Below are 20974 nucleotides of genomic sequence, written 5' to 3'. Positions count from 1 at the left end.
AAAGCAACCGCACCGCACACACCAGGGCAGCGCCACCCCGGGTTAAAAATAAGGAACAATTGGATCTATACCATTAAAAGATCCAAACTTTAGATATATACCATGGACCCCACATGTCATTGACTCATGTGGACCCACATGTAAGTGAGATAGTAATGATATGATCCAAAAGTGGTGATCTTTTAATGGTATGATCCAAATTTCCCTAAAAATAAATAAACAAAGCGCGCACCTACTAATCAAAACGCAACAGCGCACTCGCCCCCCTCGCTTAAAAGCTGTAGCTCACACGAGCCGTGCCACTGCGAGGGAAGGAGGGAGAGAAAAAGGGGAGCCCGATCCAATCCCAATCCCCTCCCGCCGCGTCACATCGCCGCCGTCCTCGTGCCCCGTTACCTCTAAAACCCTAGCGGGGAGCCGCCGAGCCGGGGATGAAGATCCAGTGCAACGCGTGCGGGGCCGCGGAGGCGCGGGTGCTGTGCTGCGCGGACGAGGCCGCGCTCTGCGTCGCCTGCGACGAGGAGGTGCACGCCGCCAACAAGCTCGCCGGGAAGCACCAGCGGGTGCCGCTCCTGACGGACGCCGCCGCCGCTGCCGCCGCAGCGGCGCCGGCCGTGCCCAAGTGCGACATCTGTCAGGTCAGGCACCCAGGCCCCGAGGCCCGAGCCCTCGTCTCCGCTGCCTCTCCCTCCATTCCTGTAGCTCGATTGGGTTGGTGGTGAGTTGGAGTTGTCGTGCGGTAGCTGCCACTGCCAGGCTGGGAATTTTCTACTAACCGTCTGATCCCAAGCTACCAGGGTAGTCTCGCCTAATGATTTGGCTCGCGAAGTGAATAGGCGGCTGAAGCAAAGCTGTTGTTGATGCTTCGATCTGTAGCAAACTGCCTTGCCTTACCTTACCTGGGCAGCTTCCCTTGGGATGCCGAGTCTGTTTCTGGAGCGTTGGCGGAATTGCTATACGATATACACTATGTTTTACTGATGATCTGACTGGACCAGGACAGCAGTGAGTTCAATTTTAGCTCCTACAGGCTTTCCCTATCCCGGGGAAGGCATCATGATGTGATCTGTGGCTGGTCCTGCAGGATATTGTAATTATGAAGAAACCGACTCGGATGTTGTACTGATGTGCCACTCTTGAGGACCCAAAGCACCATTTGTCGACCCTATTTCTTCGGGAAAAACAAAACAAAACAAAGTGACCCATGATTGTTACACTAAGGCCTCCTTTGGGAGCAAGGATACCGAAGGGGATTAGAGGGACTAAATTCCCCTCCAATCCATTCCGGTATTGTTGCTCCCAAACTAGTCCTAAGGGGTGTTTGGTTTCTAGGTACTATTTTTAGTCTTTCAATTTTATTCCATTTTAGTCCTATTTAACAATTTTAAAACTAAAATGCAATAAAATAAAGGGACTAAAAATTAGTCCCTAGGAACCAAACATCCCCTAAGCATTGCATTAAGACTAGTACTGCTGCTCTGAACATTTATCTCTAAAAAGTGCTATGTGTTTTTCTGCAGTGCTGATCATTAGTAGCTAGGTTTTGCTGAGATTGTTGAATTGTGGTGATATGGCTATGCTTATGTTGCTTGTAGCTGGTGTGGTGCAGAAGCAGGGGTGAAGGGGCTTATGAGGTGTTTGGTTTCTGAGGACTAATTTTTCGTCTCTTCATTTTAGTTCCTAAATTGTCAAACACAGGGACTAAAAGAGGGATTATCTCTATTTTAGTCCATGTGTTTGGCAGTTTACCAACTAAAAGGGACTAAAATGGTGGGACTAAAAATTAGTCCATAGAAACTAAACACCCCCTTACACAATTGATCTAGAGTTGGTCTATGTTTCTCCCTGTAGCCAATGGGGTTTAAGCTCAGGCTTCTCTTAATCTGACATTGGAAGATGTAAATTGTTGATTGAGAGAGTATTGCAAATTATTTCTTGGCTGGGACATTTGTACATACTAGTTAGTTAGTTAGGACGTGTTTGGTTTCTAGGGACTAATTTTATTCCATTTTAGTCCCTAAATTGCCAAATATGGAAACTAAATCTAGTTTCCATATTTGGCAATTTAGGGACTAAAATGGAGGGACTAAGTCCCTGTTTGGTTCCTTTAGGGGGTGTTTGGTTAGAGGGAGAGTATTGCAAATTATTTCTTGGCTGGGACATTTGTACATACTAGTTAGTTAGTTAGGACGTGTTTGGTTTCTAGGGACTAATTTTAGTCCCTCCATTTTATTCCATTTTAGTCCCTAAATTGCCAAATATGGAAACTAAATCTAGTTTCCATATTTGGCAATTTAGGGACTAAAATGGAGGGACTAAGTCCCTGTTTGGTTCCTTTAGGGGGTGTTTGGTTAGAGGGACTAAAGATTAGTCTCTAGTTTTTAGTCCCATTTAGTCCTTTTTTTTGCCAAACACTAGGACTAAAATATGGACTAAAATGATTTAGTCTTTAGTCCTTCACATAGGTGCTAAAAGAGACTAAAAGCCCACATGAGTGTATTCCAAGAGCATTTGAGTCTTTGGACAATATATTTAATGACTTTAGAATCTATTTAGTCCCTATAACCAAACGAGTAGGGACTAAAGTTTAGTCCTAGGACTAAAGTTTAGTCCTAAGGGGGTGTTTGGTTTCTAGGGACTAATGTTTAGTCCCTTCATTTAATTCCTTTTTAGTATATAAATTGCTAAATATAGAAAATAAAATAAAGTTTTAGTTTCTATATTTGGCAATTTTAGAACTAAAATGGAATAAAATGTAGGGACTAAACATTAGTCCCTATAAACCAAACACCCCCTAAGACTAATTGAAACCAAACATGGCCTTAGGGGGTGTTTGGTTTCTAGGGACTAATGTTTAGTCCCTAGATTTTATTCCATTTTAGTTCCAAAATTACCAAATATAGAAACTAAAACTTTATTTTAGTTTCTATATTTAGCAATTTATACACTAAAAATGAATAAAATGAAGGGACTAAACATTAGTCCCTATAAACCAAACACCCCTTTAGTCACTAGACTTTAGTGACTAAAGTTTAGTCGCTAAAGTACCCCGTTTGGTTCCAGTGACTAAACCGGACTAAAGAGCATTAATTGCTGTGAATAATGACTTTTTACCCCTATTAATTAATGAATGTTTGCTATAAGAAGAAAGTGGAGAGGACAAATAAGGTAAAAATACTAATTTAGTCCCTTTTAGTCACCTCCTTAGTGACTAAAGAACTAAAGTTTAGTCACCCCACTTTAGTCACCATGTTTGCTTCTTTAGAGACTAAAATTGGCTAAACTTTAGTCACTAAACTTTAGTCACCCCAAACCAAATGGGGCCTAAAATTAGTTCATAGAAACCAAACACCACCCCCTTAGCTAGCCAGATGTAGTAGAAATTTCTATAAATAGAAAAGTATTGAAAAGCATCAATAATTGCGAGGAGAATAATTAATGTTGGCTAGAGTTGATCATGCTGTCCTGCGTGGACCCAGGTATGAGCATGCTTGCTTCACCATACTGCCTGGACTACTAACCATGTGCATGCACATGCAGTCTCAGTTTGCATTTCCATCCTTGTTTTGATGAAACGGATAAGCATTCAATCTTGATTCCTGATGAAGTGTGCACAGAATGGCCCAAGCCTTGATGGTAGCTTTGTTAGACTACATTGCAATTTTTACTTGAATGACATGTATGTTTAAAGGACAATGGTGAAGATCATTCTAAATGCATGCATATAGAAGCTTTCTCTTCATTTGGTCATATATTCTTCAAGGCCTGAAATATTAGAGAGTTACATAGCTAAATGTACTACATGCCACGTGAAATGGTACATTTAACTAGAGTGCACCCCAATAGGCTTTACATTGCACTTGCGCAAGTTTTCTCCTTTTCACCAGCACCTAATTTACCACAGGTGGAACAAATAGGTAATCTTCAAGATGAAAGACAAGATCGCTACACAATGGACAATGCACACAATAGCTCAAGCTCATGTGTGCGTTGCATCCCACAGTCTCATGCACATGTTTACTTACAGAAGTTCATGAAAAGACACGTGCACTTGTAAGTTTTAACCACCTTGAAGAAGCTAAAGTAAAACAACATGTGTTTTCTCTAATTACAACACATTATGTCCTATCATTTTTTGTAACCTTCACATTTTCTGATTTTTAAAACCTGGTAAATGCGTCAACCATCAAACTGTAAATTTACTAATCCCAGTCCATGTATAGTGATGCCATTATTTTGTGTCAACCTAAGTTATGAGTACTGTGAACAGATAAATTTATTTGCCTGGTGTGTTTCTGCAAGTTGCATTTGTTTTGCTTCTGGTTGCTAGATGAAAACCCTTGTTTCTGCACTAAGGGCTGCTGTAGTGCTGTTGGGTAGGTGTACCTTCTGTTACTCTACATTGTTGTACTTATGAAGGTCGAATCACTGTCTGGATGATGAGTGAACTACATTTTACATTTTTTAGTTTGTTGAGTTATATTGTCCGTGGACAAGCTGTATCTGGATGTGGCCAACCGGCTTCAGGGGCTCATGCGGCTGGCACAAGGAGCAAACAAGCAACAACCTTATCCTGAGTTGCTATCATTATTTGTTAGTTAGCTACTAGATCCATTTGGTAGTATTTTATCATCTTGCTGCTAGTATGTGGTTAGAGAGGGCATGTGATCATTAGTTGGAACTTGGCAGACTAGAAGAATATCAATCAATATTATCCTAGTCCCATTCTCTTACCCTTACCCTTGTGGTGTGGTTGCCGGCTATCAGCGAGGTCATGCTGCTGAGGTTCAGGGCCATCTAGATCAGAGTTTATCACAACGATATAGTTCGCTACTGCGACACAGTTTGTTTTGTAGTGTATCGAATCCTCCTGCGAGACACTTCTCATGTTTATCCTTACTGCAGGAGGCTTCTGGATACTTCTTCTGCCTAGAGGACCGTGCACTACTTTGTAGAGACTGTGATGTTGCTATACACACAGTGAATTCCTTTGTTTCAGTACATCAGAGATTCCTGCTAACTGGAGTTCAGGTGGGTCTTGATCCTGCTGATCCAGTTCCACCTATTGCTGAAAAGCATGTTAATGCTGTTGGTGGATCAGTGAATCAACCAGTGAGACATCAGCCAAGGAGAAGCCCGACAGTTCAATTTTCAGTTGAAGGGAGTGCTTCTGTTCCTACCAAAAATGTAACAAATGGAGATTGTTCAAGGCAGAATTTTGTCCCAACAGCCAGGGCAGAAGTGGTTGATTGGACTATGAATAATAGTACAATTCGATCAGTAGAATCTCCGCCTAAGTACATTTCAGAGGAAAGCCCCACACTTCTGCAATCTAGCCAGACCACAACAGTCTTCTCCAACCAAATTAATGGCAATAGTGATGGGGCCTACCACTTGTCATTCTCAGGTGGTAATGTGACAGACAGCCTACCAGATTGGCCCGTGGATGAGTTCTTCAGTAACTCAGAATATGGTCCAAACTTTGGCTTCTCCGAGAATGGTTCTTCTAAGGCAAGTTACTATATATACATTTTTTTTCTTTATCTTTTTGCCTCTCTTTCCTCCATATCGTTAATAGCCTACTAGCTTCTGTTCAGTTTTATGGTCTTTTAGACTGCTGATTCACATAGGCAGCATTTCTTGATGCGGATGTTCATGTTATTTCTTGCATAGTTCATGGTTGACTAGCTTCATGCATTTGAACTTGTGAACTTTTACTATGACGAAAATTCAGATTGTTGTTGTAAACATGATTTAAGAGCTTGAGAGTGACATCCTTTCTGGCATCTACATGAAGAAAGTTAATTGATAAGGTTATTTAGGTTGAAAATTGATCGGATCCGTTGTTAACTGGCTGATGGTGAACTAGAGTTTCAGATCTGTGCTGTTGTAGTGCTAGGTTTAGTTGCTACATTTGGTGACCGTTACTCTAGTTTAGGAGATTGCTCTTTGCAGTAGTCCAGGCTTTGTGGATTGTGACATGATGACGATCAACATTTGGTTTTAGCGTAGCATCAAATTTGTGCATTCACTTGAAATACTTAAAATACAAACTGCTGAATACCGTTTCTCTTTTTACAGGGTGATACCGCTAAGCTGGGGGGCGCTGGTGGATCTCCACAATGCCGTTTGGCTGAAGGCTCAGTTGCTGAGGAACTATTAGGGCAGGTGCCTGGATTGATCACCGATGAATATATGGGCCGAGTACCTGAGAATTCATGGACAGTGCCTGAGGTTCCCTCTCCACCAACAGCCTCGGGGCTCAACTGGCATGGGAATTTGTGTTTCCCTGCGTATGACAGCACCATGTTTGTTCCTGAAATTACCTCCCTCCAGAACTCCCAAAGTCACTTCACCGTACCTTCCAGTTTCAAGCGCCGGAGAAGAGAGTACTAAGAGGCGACAAGAAGATCACTAGACACCACTGTCCGGTCTAGGCCATCTTGAGAAAGGCTTCTTGGTGGGCCAAATGACGAAAGAAAATATCCAGGACTGAGTGGTCATTCAAACATCAACTGAGCTATCCAGTAGCCAGGTTTTAAGTGTGTTGTAATGCTTCAATGTGTTTCATTTTCTAAAGACCTGAGCTTCGCTTGTGATTTGTTCCGAGCTGTACGGTGTCGATTTTGTGTATATAATATAATATACCGAAATAAAGGGTACCCATTATGAGTATATGATCATTCCGAAATAAAGGGTATCCCGTATGAGTATGATCATTCGCGAGTACATCGCACACTGGTGGTGGCACATTAAGTTACTTCTGCAATACATCGCTCGATCATAAGCTCAAAATCAAACCTGAAGATGACAGGTCATAAAACTCAAAATCGAACTATGATTTTCGTAAAGAATCACAATTTAGTTAGACTTATGCACGAGTTAAATCAGTCGATTCTGGTAGTGTTTCTTAAGTTTCTATCTAGCCTAAAACTTTAGATTCAAGAATTGACTCAAAAGTCCAAACAAAAGTTAGGAAGAAAAAAGACAAATCAAAATCCAAAGCAATCAACTTGCATAGAGATAATAGATTTTCTCTCTTTTTTTATATCACTTGACGTATGATAGATTATAACTTGAAATTTAATATACTAATTAATACAGTAAAATAAAATATATCTATATTTTTTATATCTTTGAAATTTTTTGTTAGTTTAATTGTAAGATGGTCGCATAAGAAACTTAGGGCTAATTTGGTGGAAGGGAATTGTAGGGGATCTATAGAAAGAAATTGCCTTACTACTCAAAATAAATAGCAAGAGAATTACTCTCCCATTGATCACCTCTAATTCTTCTTCCACCAAACTAGCCCATAAGAACTAATTTGGTGGGATTCATGGGGTTTCCTCTCCCATATATTCCCTCTAATCCTTTTGTTACCAAACCCGTCGCAACTGTACAATAGTCTTTGTTTTAAGTCATATCATAAACTAGGTGCACAAGAAAGACAAATAGAATTGGTGCATTCATGATTTTTGCATCATAAAGCCTTTGTTTGATTACAAGGAATGAAATCCCACTATGGATTTAATCCGAGTTTGAATTGGGTAAATCCACACATCACATCCAATCTCAGGGTGGAATTAAATCCATCATTTAATCTATGTATCTCTCAATTTTTTTTGAGTAGGCTTAGATTATTTTGGGACATGGATTGTGACATAGATTTAATTCAAATTCATAATAATTAAGAGTTGGATTGATGTAAACGAACAAGGACTAAGTGCTCGTTTGGGAGGGCTCCGGCTCATTTGAAAACGGCTCCAACTCTAACTGTTCCAAAGGAGTAGTTTCTATGTAGGAGCTAGTGCCTTTTGCAAATCGTTTGGCAAAACGGTTCCTCATATATTATTTGATTTGTGTAAAAGACAAAATACATGGTGAAAAATATTTTATAGATTAATGGTAGCGCCTGTTACTCCCATACGATATCAAGCCTTTTAATTTTCGTATAGGCATAGCTCTCCACAAGTAATAGCCGTCGGCAGTCGGCACAAAAAGCTACATGGAACAAACGGTGAGGTCCAGCAGTGAGGTGCAGCGCTCTGCAGGGGAGGGCGAGTGCAAGGAGTCGGCGCCGGAAGAACCAACCCGATCGCCGCATACGACGACGGACCCCGAGCGTGAGGAAGAGCGGAGTGGAGCTGCTATTTTGGGCTCCGGCTCCTGGGAATCAAACTGGCTCTAGCTCTTCACCCGGAGGGCGGAACGGTTTTTAGGCCATGTTTGAGAAGGCTTCACTTTATAAATTATAATTTTGATTTTCTAGCTTCAACATGATAAAACTTCAACGTATTGGTAGGACGTTTTAAAGAGTGTTTGGCTTGCACCTAAACTTGAGGTTCTGTAATACAATTAATTTGTATGAATTTACTTAATTACCTTTGATGATTAGAGGGTCGAGAAATAACTAATGATATTGTGAATAATTTTTGTGCAACTTCATGAGGAAGTATAAACCACTGTTTTTGAAGTATTCTTTGAGAAGCTTCAAAGATTTCATGAAACTGGTCTTTATTTTTAATTGTTTTGAAGTTGGAGCTCATCGAACTGTTTAGATAAAAGAAGCTAAAATAAACTTGAAATGAACTAAACAAGAACTGCTGAAATATTTGGGAGAGAGAGCGCCCGCACAGAGCCGGTGCCAAACGGCACCTAAGGGCTTATTCGGTTTAAAGGAGTTTAAGAGGGATTAGAGGGGATTCAATCTCCTTCTATATAAATTTGTATAGAAGAGGATTGAATCTCCTTCAATCCTCCTTAATCCACTCCCTAACCGAACAAGGTCTAAAGGGGGCGCACGATTTTTCCACAAGAAAGTAACCAGGGAAAAGAATAATCCTTACCACACTTTCGTCTCATCTGAGCCACTCGATTCCGCATCCAATGGTTTATGTGTTCCCCGAGGTCCGACTAGCAAAGTGGAAAATCGATTTGTCCACATTTCAGCCGGACACCACCGTGTCGCCCCCGCGTCCTAAACCTCTCACCTCGCCGGGGTCCGGTAGCCACGAACGATGTTCCGCCGCGCGCTCCTCTCCTCCGTCTCCCCACTCCACGGAACGGTACGAATCCCGAGCCCCAGCTATTCTCCTATCCAAGCCCTTCTCGCTCAATGGAGCAGGTACGCCTCCGTGGTCTCATCCTCGGCCCCGCCGCCGCCGCCGCCCCCTCCATCTCCGCCTCAAGGTCCATCGAGGTCGAGCGGTGGAGGTCCCACTTCCTCGTCGCTGAACCCTGCAGAGGTCGCCAAGTTCGCCTCCATCGCCGAGACCTGGTGAGAAATGAGATCCTTCCTTACTTTGCCTAGGACGACGACCTCCCGTGCTTGTTCGTGGACGTTTGGATAAATTTTTGAGCGTGTGTGAGGTTGGGCGACAGCATGGTTGAGCGCGTGCGTGTATTCGAAGGATGGTGGTGAAACAGCTACAACCTATGTAACATGGGAGGCAAAGTTTAACAGATCAGTTGGCAACCCGTTTCCGAACGCATTTGAACAGAATCCCTACCATCCTTCATTTACTTACTGCCCTTGGCTGCGGTATGGATGGAGATAGACAATGATGCTATAACTAGTGTTGGATCACCACACATGTTTATGAATACCGGCAAGGAATCACGCAATTAGACCTGAGTAAGGTAGGACTGTTCAGCTAACACTGTAACTTAGAATCACAGATGAAATGCTAAATCGGCAGCGAACTACAGGTATCTCTGTGTATGTTTTAGCTCATTGACGATGGTGCTATCTTCTGGAATAAACAGGTGGGATTCTAGTGGCCCATTCAAACCTTTGCATGTGATGAATCCAACCCGACTGTCTTTTATCCGCTCCACTCTCTGTAGACATTTCAGGTACAATTCTGCACCCCTTGAACTTATTCATTTTTGTTGGTACCACAGTGAGCCGCTTGAAATATACATGAAATCTACTGCCAGCTGTATTTCTCATGGTATACGAATAAGTTAAAGGTTGAATCGACATTATTTCACTTCTCTGGCCATTTAACACATTCATTTTACCAGTCATGAATAATGAATTCTAATGTTCCTTTGATGGTGTATCTTACCATCTTAAAGCCAGAGTTGATAAATCATGCTGTTTGTGAATATCATCTCTTAAGGCGTTCTTGGTCTACATTGGCAGTGTTTTCCTATAGAATTGATTTCTTGATTGAGCTGATTAATTAGTATGCTTTACTAGACTAATGAAATCAGTAACGGTGTTAGTAAATTTGTGTGGTATTCCATTTGCATTTATGTCTGGGATCAAACTTCTTTGTTTTGACTGTAAACTGATATAGCTTATGAAACAGCACATGTTATTTGTTAACGTTTTGCTAACTGCATAAGTGTGCATAATTGTTCAACCAGGAGGGATCCAAATTCATCTAAGCCACTTGAAGGTCTCAAAGTTATTGATGTTGGATGTGGAGGTGGCATTCTGTCAGAGGTAGAAAGCTTCTCTGTGTCAATCATTTCTGAGAATCGCTATTGGCACTTAACATAGTATAAAAGACCAACAAAGGAACAAGTGCGTGCATCGTTTGACAACAGCTATAGATTATAGAAACAGATACTGACATCTAGTAGTTGGCATTTTGTTTATCCAATTGATTTAATCCCCTCAATCTCCTCTGGTCCCCATGCAACCGAACAAGGCCTTAGACGAACCGAATTCGAATACAGAAGGATAATATTCATGCTATTTATATCCCTAGTCGAACCAGTGTGGTGCCCTATTTCACTCTATGGAACCTTTCAGCATGATTGTCAGACTCTATTGCAATGGTCTGAAGCCTTCTATGAGTGTTAACATTGGGAAACTTTGGTCTGACACCCTTGCCTGGCCTTGGTGGGTTCGACACATGTGTCGGAAGCTTCTTGTTCTTATGCCGGTTAGGGTTGTATTCAACCATATGGTCCGACGCTTCCCTCGGAAATGGTTCGATGTCTCGATTTGACGCCTGTGAACCTTTCTCTTGCTTCATTTCTTTGTTATCTTTTCGACTGACTCGGTTCCATTTCGTGTCTTAGATTCTTGCATGTTTTTGTAGGTCTTCAACGAGTCTTCTAATGTCTTTCTTGAGGTGTTGATCATCTGGATCACCACTTTGCCTTTGTCCAAGTCTACTCTGCATTCTTTGAACTATAACCAAAGACACTAGCAAATAATGTTAGTCCAAATGGTTATGATGAAACACCAAAACTTTAAATATCAATGAACATCGGAACATCAACGCCTATTAGTTCAGCTCGGAACATTGCACATGCTATTACTAATTAGTTTAATAGATTTTACAAATATGGCTTAATATAATGTAAGTAATTGTTTGAAGGTAACATTTTATCATGATGTTTGTGCAATCCCTTTCGGGTGTTTTGAGTGCAATTATAGACTGTAAGAAGTGCTTCTTTGTTCTGTGATCAATCTGGAAAAGGGTGTTAAAATAATTCTATCTTCTGGATTGCAGCCTCTTGCTCGAATGGGTGCTACGGTTACTGCAATTGATGCTGTTGACAAGAATATAAAGATTGCAAGTATTCATGCGGTATGTGCAAAATCTTGATCATGTAATATGAATTTAGGTATGTTTGTTTGTTTGTCTCAACAGTTAGTTTTGGCTTTTATAAGCATAATAATCAGTAACTTCACTGTTCCTTCAGTCAATGATTCTTTGTTCTTATCTTCTCAGGCATCTGATCCAACAACTGCTTCTATTGAGTATTGTTGTGCAACAGCTGGTAATTCCCTCCCTCCATGTACCTATTGTATCTGTTGAACAATGATAGATGAGCTGCTGAGTTGATCCTGGGAGTTCTTTTCCATTGACACCATACTTTGATGTAATCTTTTACAAGGAATAAGGTCCTTAGTTCGCATGTGGGTTAAGCTGTGCAGATTATTTGCTGTAAACTTTGCTAATACTTAATGTGGTTACAGTTTTAATGCATTGTATTGTATATAGAATTAGTCATAGCACAAAATAAAGAGCATTACCTTTCAAATTTTGATGAGACTGAATTTGGATATCGAAGTTATCCATTCCTGATATTTCTTATGACTGTGACTAGAAGAATTTTATATGAGAACTGTTTATATGCAGAGGGACTGGTAAAAGAGAAAAGGCTGTTTGATGCTGTAATTTCTCTTGAGGTATGCATACTTTTGGTTCCATCAGTATTTATCCTCTCCATCAAAATAATATGGAGTAGCCGTTTCAATAATACTGAAAAAGACCATGGTGGTCCTGCACTTTATTGCTTGGAGCTTTCTGTTTGCACCATCTTGTTTATCTGATTGAGCATAATTACTTATTAGAAATATTAGATCATAGGACGACAATGCTTTTGTGTGTATTAGTCATAAGAGAAAATATATTTATACTTGTATTAGTTTGTTCATAAAGTTACATAAGACTAATCTACTTCACATACATCTGGGTATTAGCACTGTGTGTACATCAACATAACTCATCATGAGAAACTTGTGAAATGTGAAACAGAATATCAGCATGCATGCTTATTCTGAACAATATAATCTTTAAATCATGTGACCACTGCCTTTTTTTGTTGTTGGGGTGGGGGTCATTTAGCTTACAGCTTTGTTAACCCATGTAATTTGGATCTGTAATATGGATTGAACTTTGTATGTCTTACAGGTGATTGAGCATGTCGCCAATCCTTTGGAGTTCTGTGAATCCCTCTCGGCTTTGACAATTCCTAATGGTGCCACTGTGATTTCCACAATCAACCGATCAATGCGAGCATATGCCACTGCAATAGTTGCTGCTGAATATATCCTCAGATGGGTTAGTATCTAGCTTCCTTTCATGTTTTGACATCATTTTCTGGGATCAATAAATTTTGTTGGGTAGCCCATTGTATTGGAGAAATATGCTTGCTTAGTGACGTTTTGACTTGAGTGGAACTTGTAGTCTGGACTCTGACAGCTAATGCTTCTTATGAACTTGAGCTATAACAAATCAGTATTTCAAATCTAATGCTTCTTATGTTGTAAAGGACATGGTAGTTCTATACTTCTATTCTTCCTAACATATGATGTCACGGACTGCACATCTAGAGTGCTCCCCTTGTTCTGTGCAGCTACATGTTTCTGTAGGTTCGGTTGTCATAATCTGTCTTTAGATCCATAAACCAGTGGTTGACGCCCCTCAAAGTTTGTCTGGTTTGAAGACTTTGTTTCAAATTTGAAACTCTTTATTATGATCTAACGAAGAGAACCTGTGAGCTAATCCAGTCATCATTCTATCAAGGCCATGTCAGTTCAGGCTTCTTGGCTTTCTGATATTTTGTTGCCCAGGTTAGAATCCAGTAATGGTCCTAGACGGTTAAGAGCTCCCACTTCTCCAGGGAAACATTCATGCTATGATGTTCTACAGTTATACTGGCATAACTTTTCTTGAGGTGGAGTACTAATGCAGCTTAAGATTGATATCTCATTCTGAGCTTTTGTACCTGTGCAGCTTCCTAGAGGCACACATGAGTGGTCCAAACTGGTTACCCCGGAGGAGCTTGTCCTAATGCTGCAAAAGGCTTCCGTCTCCGTAAGTTTTCAGCCAACTGTATCACACTGAGTTTGACTGTAAGTTGTGTTGCTGATATCTTGACATCTATCCCCAGGTCGAAGAGATGGCAGGGTTCGTTTACAATCCGTTGAGCGGAGAATGGTCCCTGTCAGATGATATCAGTGTGAACTACATTGCTTTTGGCGTCAAGAAGGGCGAGGCATCATTGACAAATGACAGAGAAGCAAGTTTATCATAGCGAAGAAAAACACGTGACCTTGAATTGTCGGGCATCATTTTCAGAGGACCAATTCATGTCACTGAAATCTATTGCTAAGTATGCAACCAAGTAGCAGAAGAGAATTCTCTTGCCCTTTGTTAGTCTTGGAAACTGGAGCTTGTGGAGTGATGCTTCCTGGAAGCGCCATTGAGAAGTCAAGTTGACAACAAGTGACTGCTAACAAGTAGAGCTATCTGCCTTTTTTGGGTAATGTTTCAGGCAGTTTTTCTCAATTTTGTGGCAGTCACTGATCTAAATAAAAATACTACTACACTGCTGTACGTGAAAACTGAACAGATTTGCTGTCTGGAAATGTAACTATTTTTAACAGTTAAGGGGGGAGTTAAGGGGTGTTTTAATGCACTAAGCTAATAGATAGTTGTCTAAAAAATTGCTAGGGTAATTAGCTAGCTAACAAATAGCTACTAATTATTATATAATTTGCTAAAAGTAGCTAATAGCCGAATTATTAGCTAGTCTATTAAATGTCTTTAGCTAATTTTAACAGCTAATTATTAGTTTATTACATTTAAACACCATCTAAATGCATGTGCAGCTCTTTAGCTGGTCAAAGACCGTTACTTAAATCCACGAACTTTGAAATGCACTTGCGTGCCACTTACATGTCGGCGTACCGGTGCGTACCGTCGCCAGATGATGAGCTAGCGCCTGCGATTCCGTTATATTATTATAGGTTGCTGATCGGTGATCGCGTGGTCTGTTTGGAAGGAACGGAATAGGAAAAGCAATCCCACGCCAAAACCGCGTCGGTGCTTCTAGTTGTAGTGCTCTACTGCTCTTATTACACTACAACACGTACGCAGGCACCCGGCCAGTCCACGCGTCCTCAGCTCGGCTGCCTAGACGACGGACGGACACGTAGCTGCGACGTGTCGAAAACTGCCAGATCCAACACGTTGCACGCATGTATCGTCTCGTCTATAAATAAACAGATCCGGCCTCGTCCATTTCATCCATCGCATCTCGTGCAGTGACACAAGTGAGCTCAGTAAAGCCAGCCAAAGTTCAGACTTCAGAAGAAGCGAGCGAGCAGGAGGAGGACAGGAAGTATGGCGCACTACCAGCAGGGGAGGCGGCAGCAAGTGGACGAGTACGGCAACCCGGTCCCTGGGGGCCACGGTGTCCAGGGCCAGCAGCTGGGTGAAGCCGCCGGCGGGTACGGCGTCGCAGGCACCGGCAGCTACGGCGGCCAGCAGCAGGCCGGGTATGGCCCCACGGGCACCGGCACGCATGACGCCGGGGGCTACGACGGCTCGGACCATCCGGGTTACGGGGCTACCGGAACGGGCGTCGACGACGCCGGTGGCCCAGGTGCGTATGGAGCAGCCACGGGCACGAGAGCCCACGGCACGCACGGCGGCGTGACCGGGATCCAGGACGGCGCCGCCGGCCTCACCGGTGGTGGTCTGCATGGCGCAACAGGCATGGGGACGACTACCGGTACTGGCGCGCACGGTGCCACCGGAATGCTCGACACGGGGGTCTTGGGCGGCGGAGGGCACGCGGCCACCGGCATGCCCGCCGGCCACGGCACGCGTCCCGGCGCCACAGGCGTAGCTGGAACCGGCGGCGCGTTCCCCCATGCAGCTGAGCACAAGACGGGCGGCGGCATCCTTCGCCGCTCCGGCAGCAGCTCCAGCTCCAGCAGCTCGGTGCGTTTCGTTGCTCCATCGCATTCTCGTTACCTTATTTCCACTCCCACCATGCATGTGCGTGCAGTACCTGGTTGTTACATGTTCTCTCCAATCCATGCAGTCATCTGAAGACGACGGCATGGGTGGGCGCCGGAAGAAGGGCCTGAAGGAGAAGATCAAGGAGAAAATGCCAGGAGGCCACAGGGAAGGCCAGGGCCAGGCGACGGCCACCGGTGCGTACGGCGGGACAGGGTACGTGGCTGGGCCGACGACCGGAGGCCCCCACGAGAAGAAGGGTGTGGTGGAGAAGATCAAGGAGAAGATCCCAGGCGGCCACAAGGACTACGACCAGCATCAGCACACCACCGCGGCAACCGGTGGCGGCGGTGGCTATGGCGGAACCACCGACACCACGTATGGGACGACGACCACTGAAGGCACTCACGAGAAGAAGGGCTTCATGGACAAAATCAAGGAGAAACTCCCCGGTCAGCACTAAGCACTAAGCAGCTGCCTCTTTCCTCTTCCGGCTAGCTGCCTCTTTCCTCTTCCGGTTGGCGACTGCCTGTAAGTACATGTATACAGAATAAATAAAGCAATAAAGAATAAGCGGCAGCTACGTATGTGTGTGTTTTTGTGTGTTTGCATTGTAAGGCAGCTACGTATGTGTGTGTGTTTGCATTGTAACCACCTCAGTAATCCTGTGCGTTCATGATCCTTCTATGTGACTTCATGTGACGAAGTAGAAGGAATAAGAAAGTCAAATCTTACTATTATCATGGATATGACCAGAGGTTCTACATTTTTGGGGTGCCCTGAGATCTTCCGGGCTATAGCAGCAACAAAGATGAAATACATGGGAAAAGAATATGAATCATCCCTGCAAATTCGTGTGTAAATGACCTGAGCAAGAGCTAATATATCTCCCGCTCACATGTGTAATTGGCAAAGGGATTTTGTTGACCTGGTACACACTTCGCTATTGGCTGACAAGATATTTCTTCTAGTTCCAAGACAATATTTGAGCCTTTGTTTCTGACAAAGCATCGCTGAAGAATCTATTATCATACCTGAACTGCCATTCAGGTGGCGGCAATGAAGGTTGATGATTTTACTGAATATCGTGTTCAGATATCAGAAAATGATATCTCGAACTACTTTGCAAAACTTTTGGAGGTAAACCAATTAAACTATAAAACGTTAACTTTGTTGTTTACAGATGTCATGTGCAAAATTTGAAATGGTTCAGATATCAGAAAATGATATCAAACCACTTTGCAAAACTTTTGGAGGTCACCAATTAAACTATAAAACATTAACTTCGTTGTTTAAAACTGATGCACAGATGTCATGTGCAAAATTTGAAATTGTGCTGGTACCTGTAATTACGAATTTCACTTTATAGAGCACAAAAGTTCGAATTCACAATATCTTTTTTCTAGGACCCACTAGTATGTTTTTTCGTAACGTATAAGAATAAGGTCGTTACAAAGTTTAATTGCAAACAAAAAGAACAATTTTTATTGCAATAAAAAAATAGAATGCTAACACATGTTGTCGTTGAATGATCGTTCAATCCTCTTTACCACCAAATCGACCATAAGATGAGATGACAACCTCGCAACAAACGCTACCATATTACACCAAGAACTTCTAGTGTCATTCAAGCAAATCATTTATTACATTATACTAGAAATGCTCACTTACTATAGAAGATAAACAATATCGACGACCACTAGCAAGGACACCAAGTGCCACTCAAGCAAATCACTCATTGAACTAGAAATGCTCACTCACTATAGAGAATGGACAATATCAACCACTAATGACTTAGAGGACACTAGCGTATAGACCGTTCTAACGCTACGATCCTATGGAGAGGAGGGGTCCGATACAGACGACGACACGAGGGGAAGGGTTAACGGCTCTGGTGGTGACGACGCGAGTGATAGGGATAGGGCGGGGGATGTGGGGAAGAGGGAAGGGGGATGCTATGGGCGAGTGATAGGGATAGGGCGGGGGATGTGGGGAAGAGGGGAGGGGGATGCTATGGGCGGTGGAGTCACGAGGAGGGAGAGAGAAAGTGATGATGGATGATCCAAATAATATTATCCGTTGAATTTGCGTGAGTAATGGAGATGGTCTAGCGATCTGAACCGTTGGTTTTAATGGTGTGTTAAGTATAGGTGTAATTTGTTTGGTGAATTTTGTGACGGATACAGGTTTGGGATGATTTTGTTGAGTGGGTTTTCAAAGTTTAAACATGTGAATTATATAGTGGTATAGACTAGGCCACTTAAAACATGGACACAAAGTCACCTTGGTCACGACCAGCCCCAATCAACTCGATCACTCAGTATTTAGAGAGAGAAAACTAGGCGTCAATGGCTTTTCAGTCTTCACTCAAAATTTTGAGTCCATAAGGCATAGAAATTCTGGCCTTCTTTTCCAACTCCTAATGGTCGATCAATATAATCAAATCACATGCATACACTTTCCATTTCAGAATTTTTGGCCATCGTTTACACGTCCAGCAGAGTTATCTTGTTCAAAAATCCAGCCAAGTGCTAAAAAATTCTGAGCAAGACTCCCCAATTCAATAAAAAACAATCATAACTTCTTCACATGAACTCCTGTTTTAATGACCTTAGACTTTCCGAAAAGCTTGTTCAAAGGAATACACCATCCACTTAAATAATTGATGCAAAATGCAATGGATCGACCTAGAATTTCGATCCAAGATCCATCCCGCGACTAGGTGCATATCGAGAAACCTTTTTTTCTAAAACATACCGACTTTAAAATATCTACAATGTATGATCAACATCTTTAAGCCTTAGTCATCATTCGGAAATCATCTTAAAGGCTTCTATCTCAACTTACAACCACCACTCAATTTAGCAACCTATTCAAAGCTAGATTGGTCAAGTGCCACTAGATGACTAATGTATAAACATGATTGCCTCTCTTAATAGTATGGTTACCTGCTTTAAATTCTATCATATACTTCTCTATGCAAGATTTGATTGGTGAAATACAACTATCTACAAATATATCTTTGTCTTGTGTGTTCTATTTCATCTCATCCGTCGGTGATGACACACAAGCATCCAACCTCCGCCAAAACCACGTGTAATTAAAACAAATCAACACTTGGCATGATCATTCGTAGATGATATGATCCATTCATATCATCACATGGCTTTATTGGTTCATCAAATATAACTTCGCTTTCTCTTAACAGTTGCACCTAGTCTGTCAGCGTCAAGTTTTTGTTTTAGCTTTATCACCACACTGTCCATCATACCCCAAGCCTCTAATTTAACCTTCACACTAGTAACTTGGTTCTTCGTAGCCAAACCAGGTCTTTTGACCTTCTCCATCTAGCCACTTGACCTTATGTCATGTCTCATATGCGATAAGCTCCTTGAACCGTGCTAGTTAAATATTGCAACAATTCAAGCAACTTCACCAATATAGCTCAAGTTACTCACACTAGTGTACTTATGAACTTATCATCTGTGTCTCACATCAAATACATGTTAGTCCATATATGTTGTCATTCAATTAACAAACCAAACTAGGGACTTTATATACCATTTTAGAAAAATACAACAATGAAAATGGATGGTCAGTATTGGTATAAAATATATTCCCACATTTCAGCCATTTCATTTTTTGTACCTATTTCTTAGGGAAATTCTCCCAAATACATTTAAAATGGGTTCGTTGTCCAGAACTGAAAATAAAGAAAGCTTGATTAAATAGATTGGTTATCCAAAACCAAAAATAAAGAAAGATTGATTTTCCCTATTTCTTCCTCTAAAGAGATAATTAAATATTAAATAATTGAGTTATACTCTTTCCGTCCTGAATTATAATTTGTTTAACTTGCTCGTCCTATTCAATTTTCTTATAAAAAAATAAAAAAATTCAAAGTTATATTTAAAGTATATTATATGCTAAACAATGTCACGTCAAGAATTAACAATAATTATAATTTTTTAATAAGATAAGTCCATTAAATTTGAGGTAAAAAGTTAAACGAATTATAAATTGGAACATAAGAGTATTATTATTATATAAGGGCTGTTTATAAGGAATGGTTGAAGACGTCTTTTATGTATGGGAGAATCTTTTAAGGTGTGGTACTAAAATATAGTAGAAAATATAGATAAGGGGAGATATCAACGGGGTGATTTCAAATAGCGTAAAGCAGCTACACCTGCTGCTGCTTATTTTCTACTGCATCTACTGCAAAGAATAGATTGATTGGTTTATGATGCGTAGTCTTGATCTCGATCTCCCAGTCTCCAGCAATGTGCACAAGAAATGAACGGGACTTGATGAAAAACTAATGAGCGGTACTCCAGGTGTCAAAGCTGCCATCCAATGATCCAAAGCTCAGCCTCCAGACCGAAACTGCTTTCAGCGTTGAATGAACTGAAAACAATTCTATCTATGAATATCTTTCGCTGCAGTGGTTGCATTTGTTTTACCCTATATTGTCGACGCAACAGCGGCCATCTGGTTAACTGCAGCATAATTCTCTTTTTCCTGAGAAGACCCAATGAATGAACAACCCCTTGCTTGAAAACAATCTCACAGAAAAACGCTGATACACCATCTGGGATAAGCGTTAGGATAGGTACACACATAGCCACTTATAAGGTTGTCCATATCGCCAACTCAGACCATTGCGGACGGAGTGAGGATGGGCCCTTCCTCCCCCGCGCTCGCCCCTACGGCGACCGAGCTCCAAAGCAGCGCCACCGCCAGATCCGCCCGCCTCCGGCCGTCCCCGGCTCCTGCCGGCTGCACCAAGTCAGATCCAACCCCGCCCCCCCCTCCAGCACCACCAGCTCGCCCTCCTGTGTCCCAGCTCCCACCGCCACCGCCCTCACATCTACCGCCGGCCCGCCCTTCTGATCCAACTGCATGCCGTGCGCCGGCGGCCCCCTACCAAACCAAGCGGGTGAGGTTTGCATTCACTGCAAGCACCACGCCGCCCCGCATTCACTACCCCTCCGCCGTATCCCGCAGCCACAGTGCCACCCCCGCCCCGACAGCTGGTTCGAAGCCCCCGTCTGGAAGCTGCGACCGCATTGAAGATGAGGATCTTGAAGGATGGACGACGATTCGGCGCAGGCGTGGACGCGCCGCCCGCGCAGGCCTAGGCTGCGCCCCAGCGGCGCCTCGCCTTCTCTCAGCCCATGCCCCTAGCCGTCTGATGGTAAGCCTACGAGGTAAATGCGCTCGCTGCTTGAGTAGGGATCACTTGGCCATTAATTGCAGGGATCCGGTCAAGTGCATCAAATGCAAGCGCTCCGGGCACAGGTCTTGGCAGTGCTCGTGGATTGTTAGCAGGCCGACTACTATCCCCCAACGTCAACCTCCCTGCCTCGACTTCCACAACTTCCCGCCGCTCGCCGCTCCGTCCATGGCCCTTCCAGGTGACCCAGCATTGCGCCCGGATCATTCCTGGACCACCACTTCTGCCACCCGCGTCA

At 42.7% G+C, this 20974-nt stretch overlaps 3 protein-coding genes and 1 non-coding gene across 12 annotated transcripts in view; all 4 read left to right on the top strand.

Moving 5' to 3' along the window:
• The first annotated feature begins 322 nt into the window (after nucleotides 1-322).
• On the top strand, nucleotides 323-6695 carry LOC100193074 (uncharacterized). 2 transcript variants are annotated; one of them, NM_001138240.1, is made up of 3 exons: nucleotides 323-638; nucleotides 4906-5511; nucleotides 6082-6692. In NM_001138240.1, exons 1-3 carry the CDS (start codon nucleotides 432-434, stop codon nucleotides 6394-6396), a joined length of 1128 nt encoding a protein of 375 aa, NP_001131712.1. In that variant the 5' UTR covers nucleotides 323-431; the 3' UTR covers nucleotides 6397-6692. The 2 variants fall into 2 exon arrangements, with proteins under 2 accessions (NP_001131712.1, XP_008658085.1); XM_008659863.4 differs by lacking the exon at nucleotides 323-638 and adding an exon at nucleotides 3005-4053 and having other exon boundaries at nucleotides 6082-6695.
• A 2254-nt stretch (nucleotides 6696-8949) lies between these two features.
• LOC100272292 (Ubiquinone biosynthesis O-methyltransferase mitochondrial) lies at nucleotides 8950-14138 on the top strand. The gene is made up of 9 exons (NM_001146779.1): nucleotides 8950-9277; nucleotides 9766-9855; nucleotides 10375-10453; nucleotides 11475-11552; nucleotides 11697-11745; nucleotides 12108-12157; nucleotides 12663-12812; nucleotides 13488-13568; nucleotides 13645-14138. Exons 1-9 carry the CDS (start codon nucleotides 9018-9020, stop codon nucleotides 13786-13788), a joined length of 981 nt encoding a protein of 326 aa, NP_001140251.1. The 5' UTR covers nucleotides 8950-9017; the 3' UTR covers nucleotides 13789-14138.
• A 669-nt stretch (nucleotides 14139-14807) lies between these two features.
• LOC100216961 (Dehydrin family protein expressed) lies at nucleotides 14808-16239 on the top strand. Its single transcript, NM_001143343.1, has 2 exons — nucleotides 14808-15482; nucleotides 15586-16239. Exons 1-2 carry the CDS (start codon nucleotides 14880-14882, stop codon nucleotides 15961-15963), a joined length of 981 nt encoding a protein of 326 aa, NP_001136815.1. The 5' UTR covers nucleotides 14808-14879; the 3' UTR covers nucleotides 15964-16239.
• Nucleotides 16240-20150: 3911 nt separating this feature from the next.
• LOC100279990 (uncharacterized) overlaps nucleotides 20151-20974 on the top strand; it is a 34351-nt gene continuing 33527 nt past the window's right edge. For 4 of the 8 annotated variants that reach the window (XR_004852574.1, XR_004852576.1, XR_004852575.1 and 1 more), the window contains exon 1: nucleotides 20161-20697. This is a non-coding gene — a transcript (uncharacterized protein). Of the gene's footprint in view, nucleotides 20711-20974 lie in introns of all 8 variants that reach the window. The other 4 variants (XR_004852572.1, XR_002264837.1, XR_002264838.1 and 1 more) reach the window with 4 other exon arrangements.

This window comes from Zea mays, chromosome 9 (assembly GCF_902167145.1).
Source record: "Zea mays cultivar B73 chromosome 9, Zm-B73-REFERENCE-NAM-5.0, whole genome shotgun sequence".
In the NCBI taxonomy this organism is placed as follows: domain Eukaryota; kingdom Viridiplantae; phylum Streptophyta; class Magnoliopsida; order Poales; family Poaceae; genus Zea; species Zea mays.
This window is presented reverse-complemented; position numbering and strand designations above follow the sequence as displayed.

Excerpts from the sequence above, each read along its gene's own strand:
- LOC100272292 (NM_001146779.1), top strand. The coding sequence starts at position 9,018 with ATGTTCCGCCGCGCGCTCCTCTCCTCCGTCTCCCCACTCCACGGAACG. Across the intron at positions 11,746-12,107 it reads GTATTGTTGTGCAACAGCTG|AGGGACTGGTAAAAGAGAAA; the intron begins GTAATTCCCTCC and ends GTTTATATGCAG. Across the intron at positions 12,813-13,487 it reads CTGAATATATCCTCAGATGG|CTTCCTAGAGGCACACATGA; the intron begins GTTAGTATCTAG and ends GTACCTGTGCAG.
- LOC100216961 (NM_001143343.1), top strand. The coding sequence starts at position 14,880 with ATGGCGCACTACCAGCAGGGGAGGCGGCAGCAAGTGGACGAGTACGGC. Across the intron at positions 15,483-15,585 it reads GCTCCAGCTCCAGCAGCTCG|TCATCTGAAGACGACGGCAT; the intron begins GTGCGTTTCGTT and ends CAATCCATGCAG.
- LOC100193074 (NM_001138240.1), top strand. The coding sequence starts at position 432 with ATGAAGATCCAGTGCAACGCGTGCGGGGCCGCGGAGGCGCGGGTGCTG. Across the intron at positions 639-4,905 it reads CCAAGTGCGACATCTGTCAG|GAGGCTTCTGGATACTTCTT; the intron begins GTCAGGCACCCA and ends TCCTTACTGCAG. Across the intron at positions 5,512-6,081 it reads CCGAGAATGGTTCTTCTAAG|GGTGATACCGCTAAGCTGGG; the intron begins GCAAGTTACTAT and ends CTCTTTTTACAG.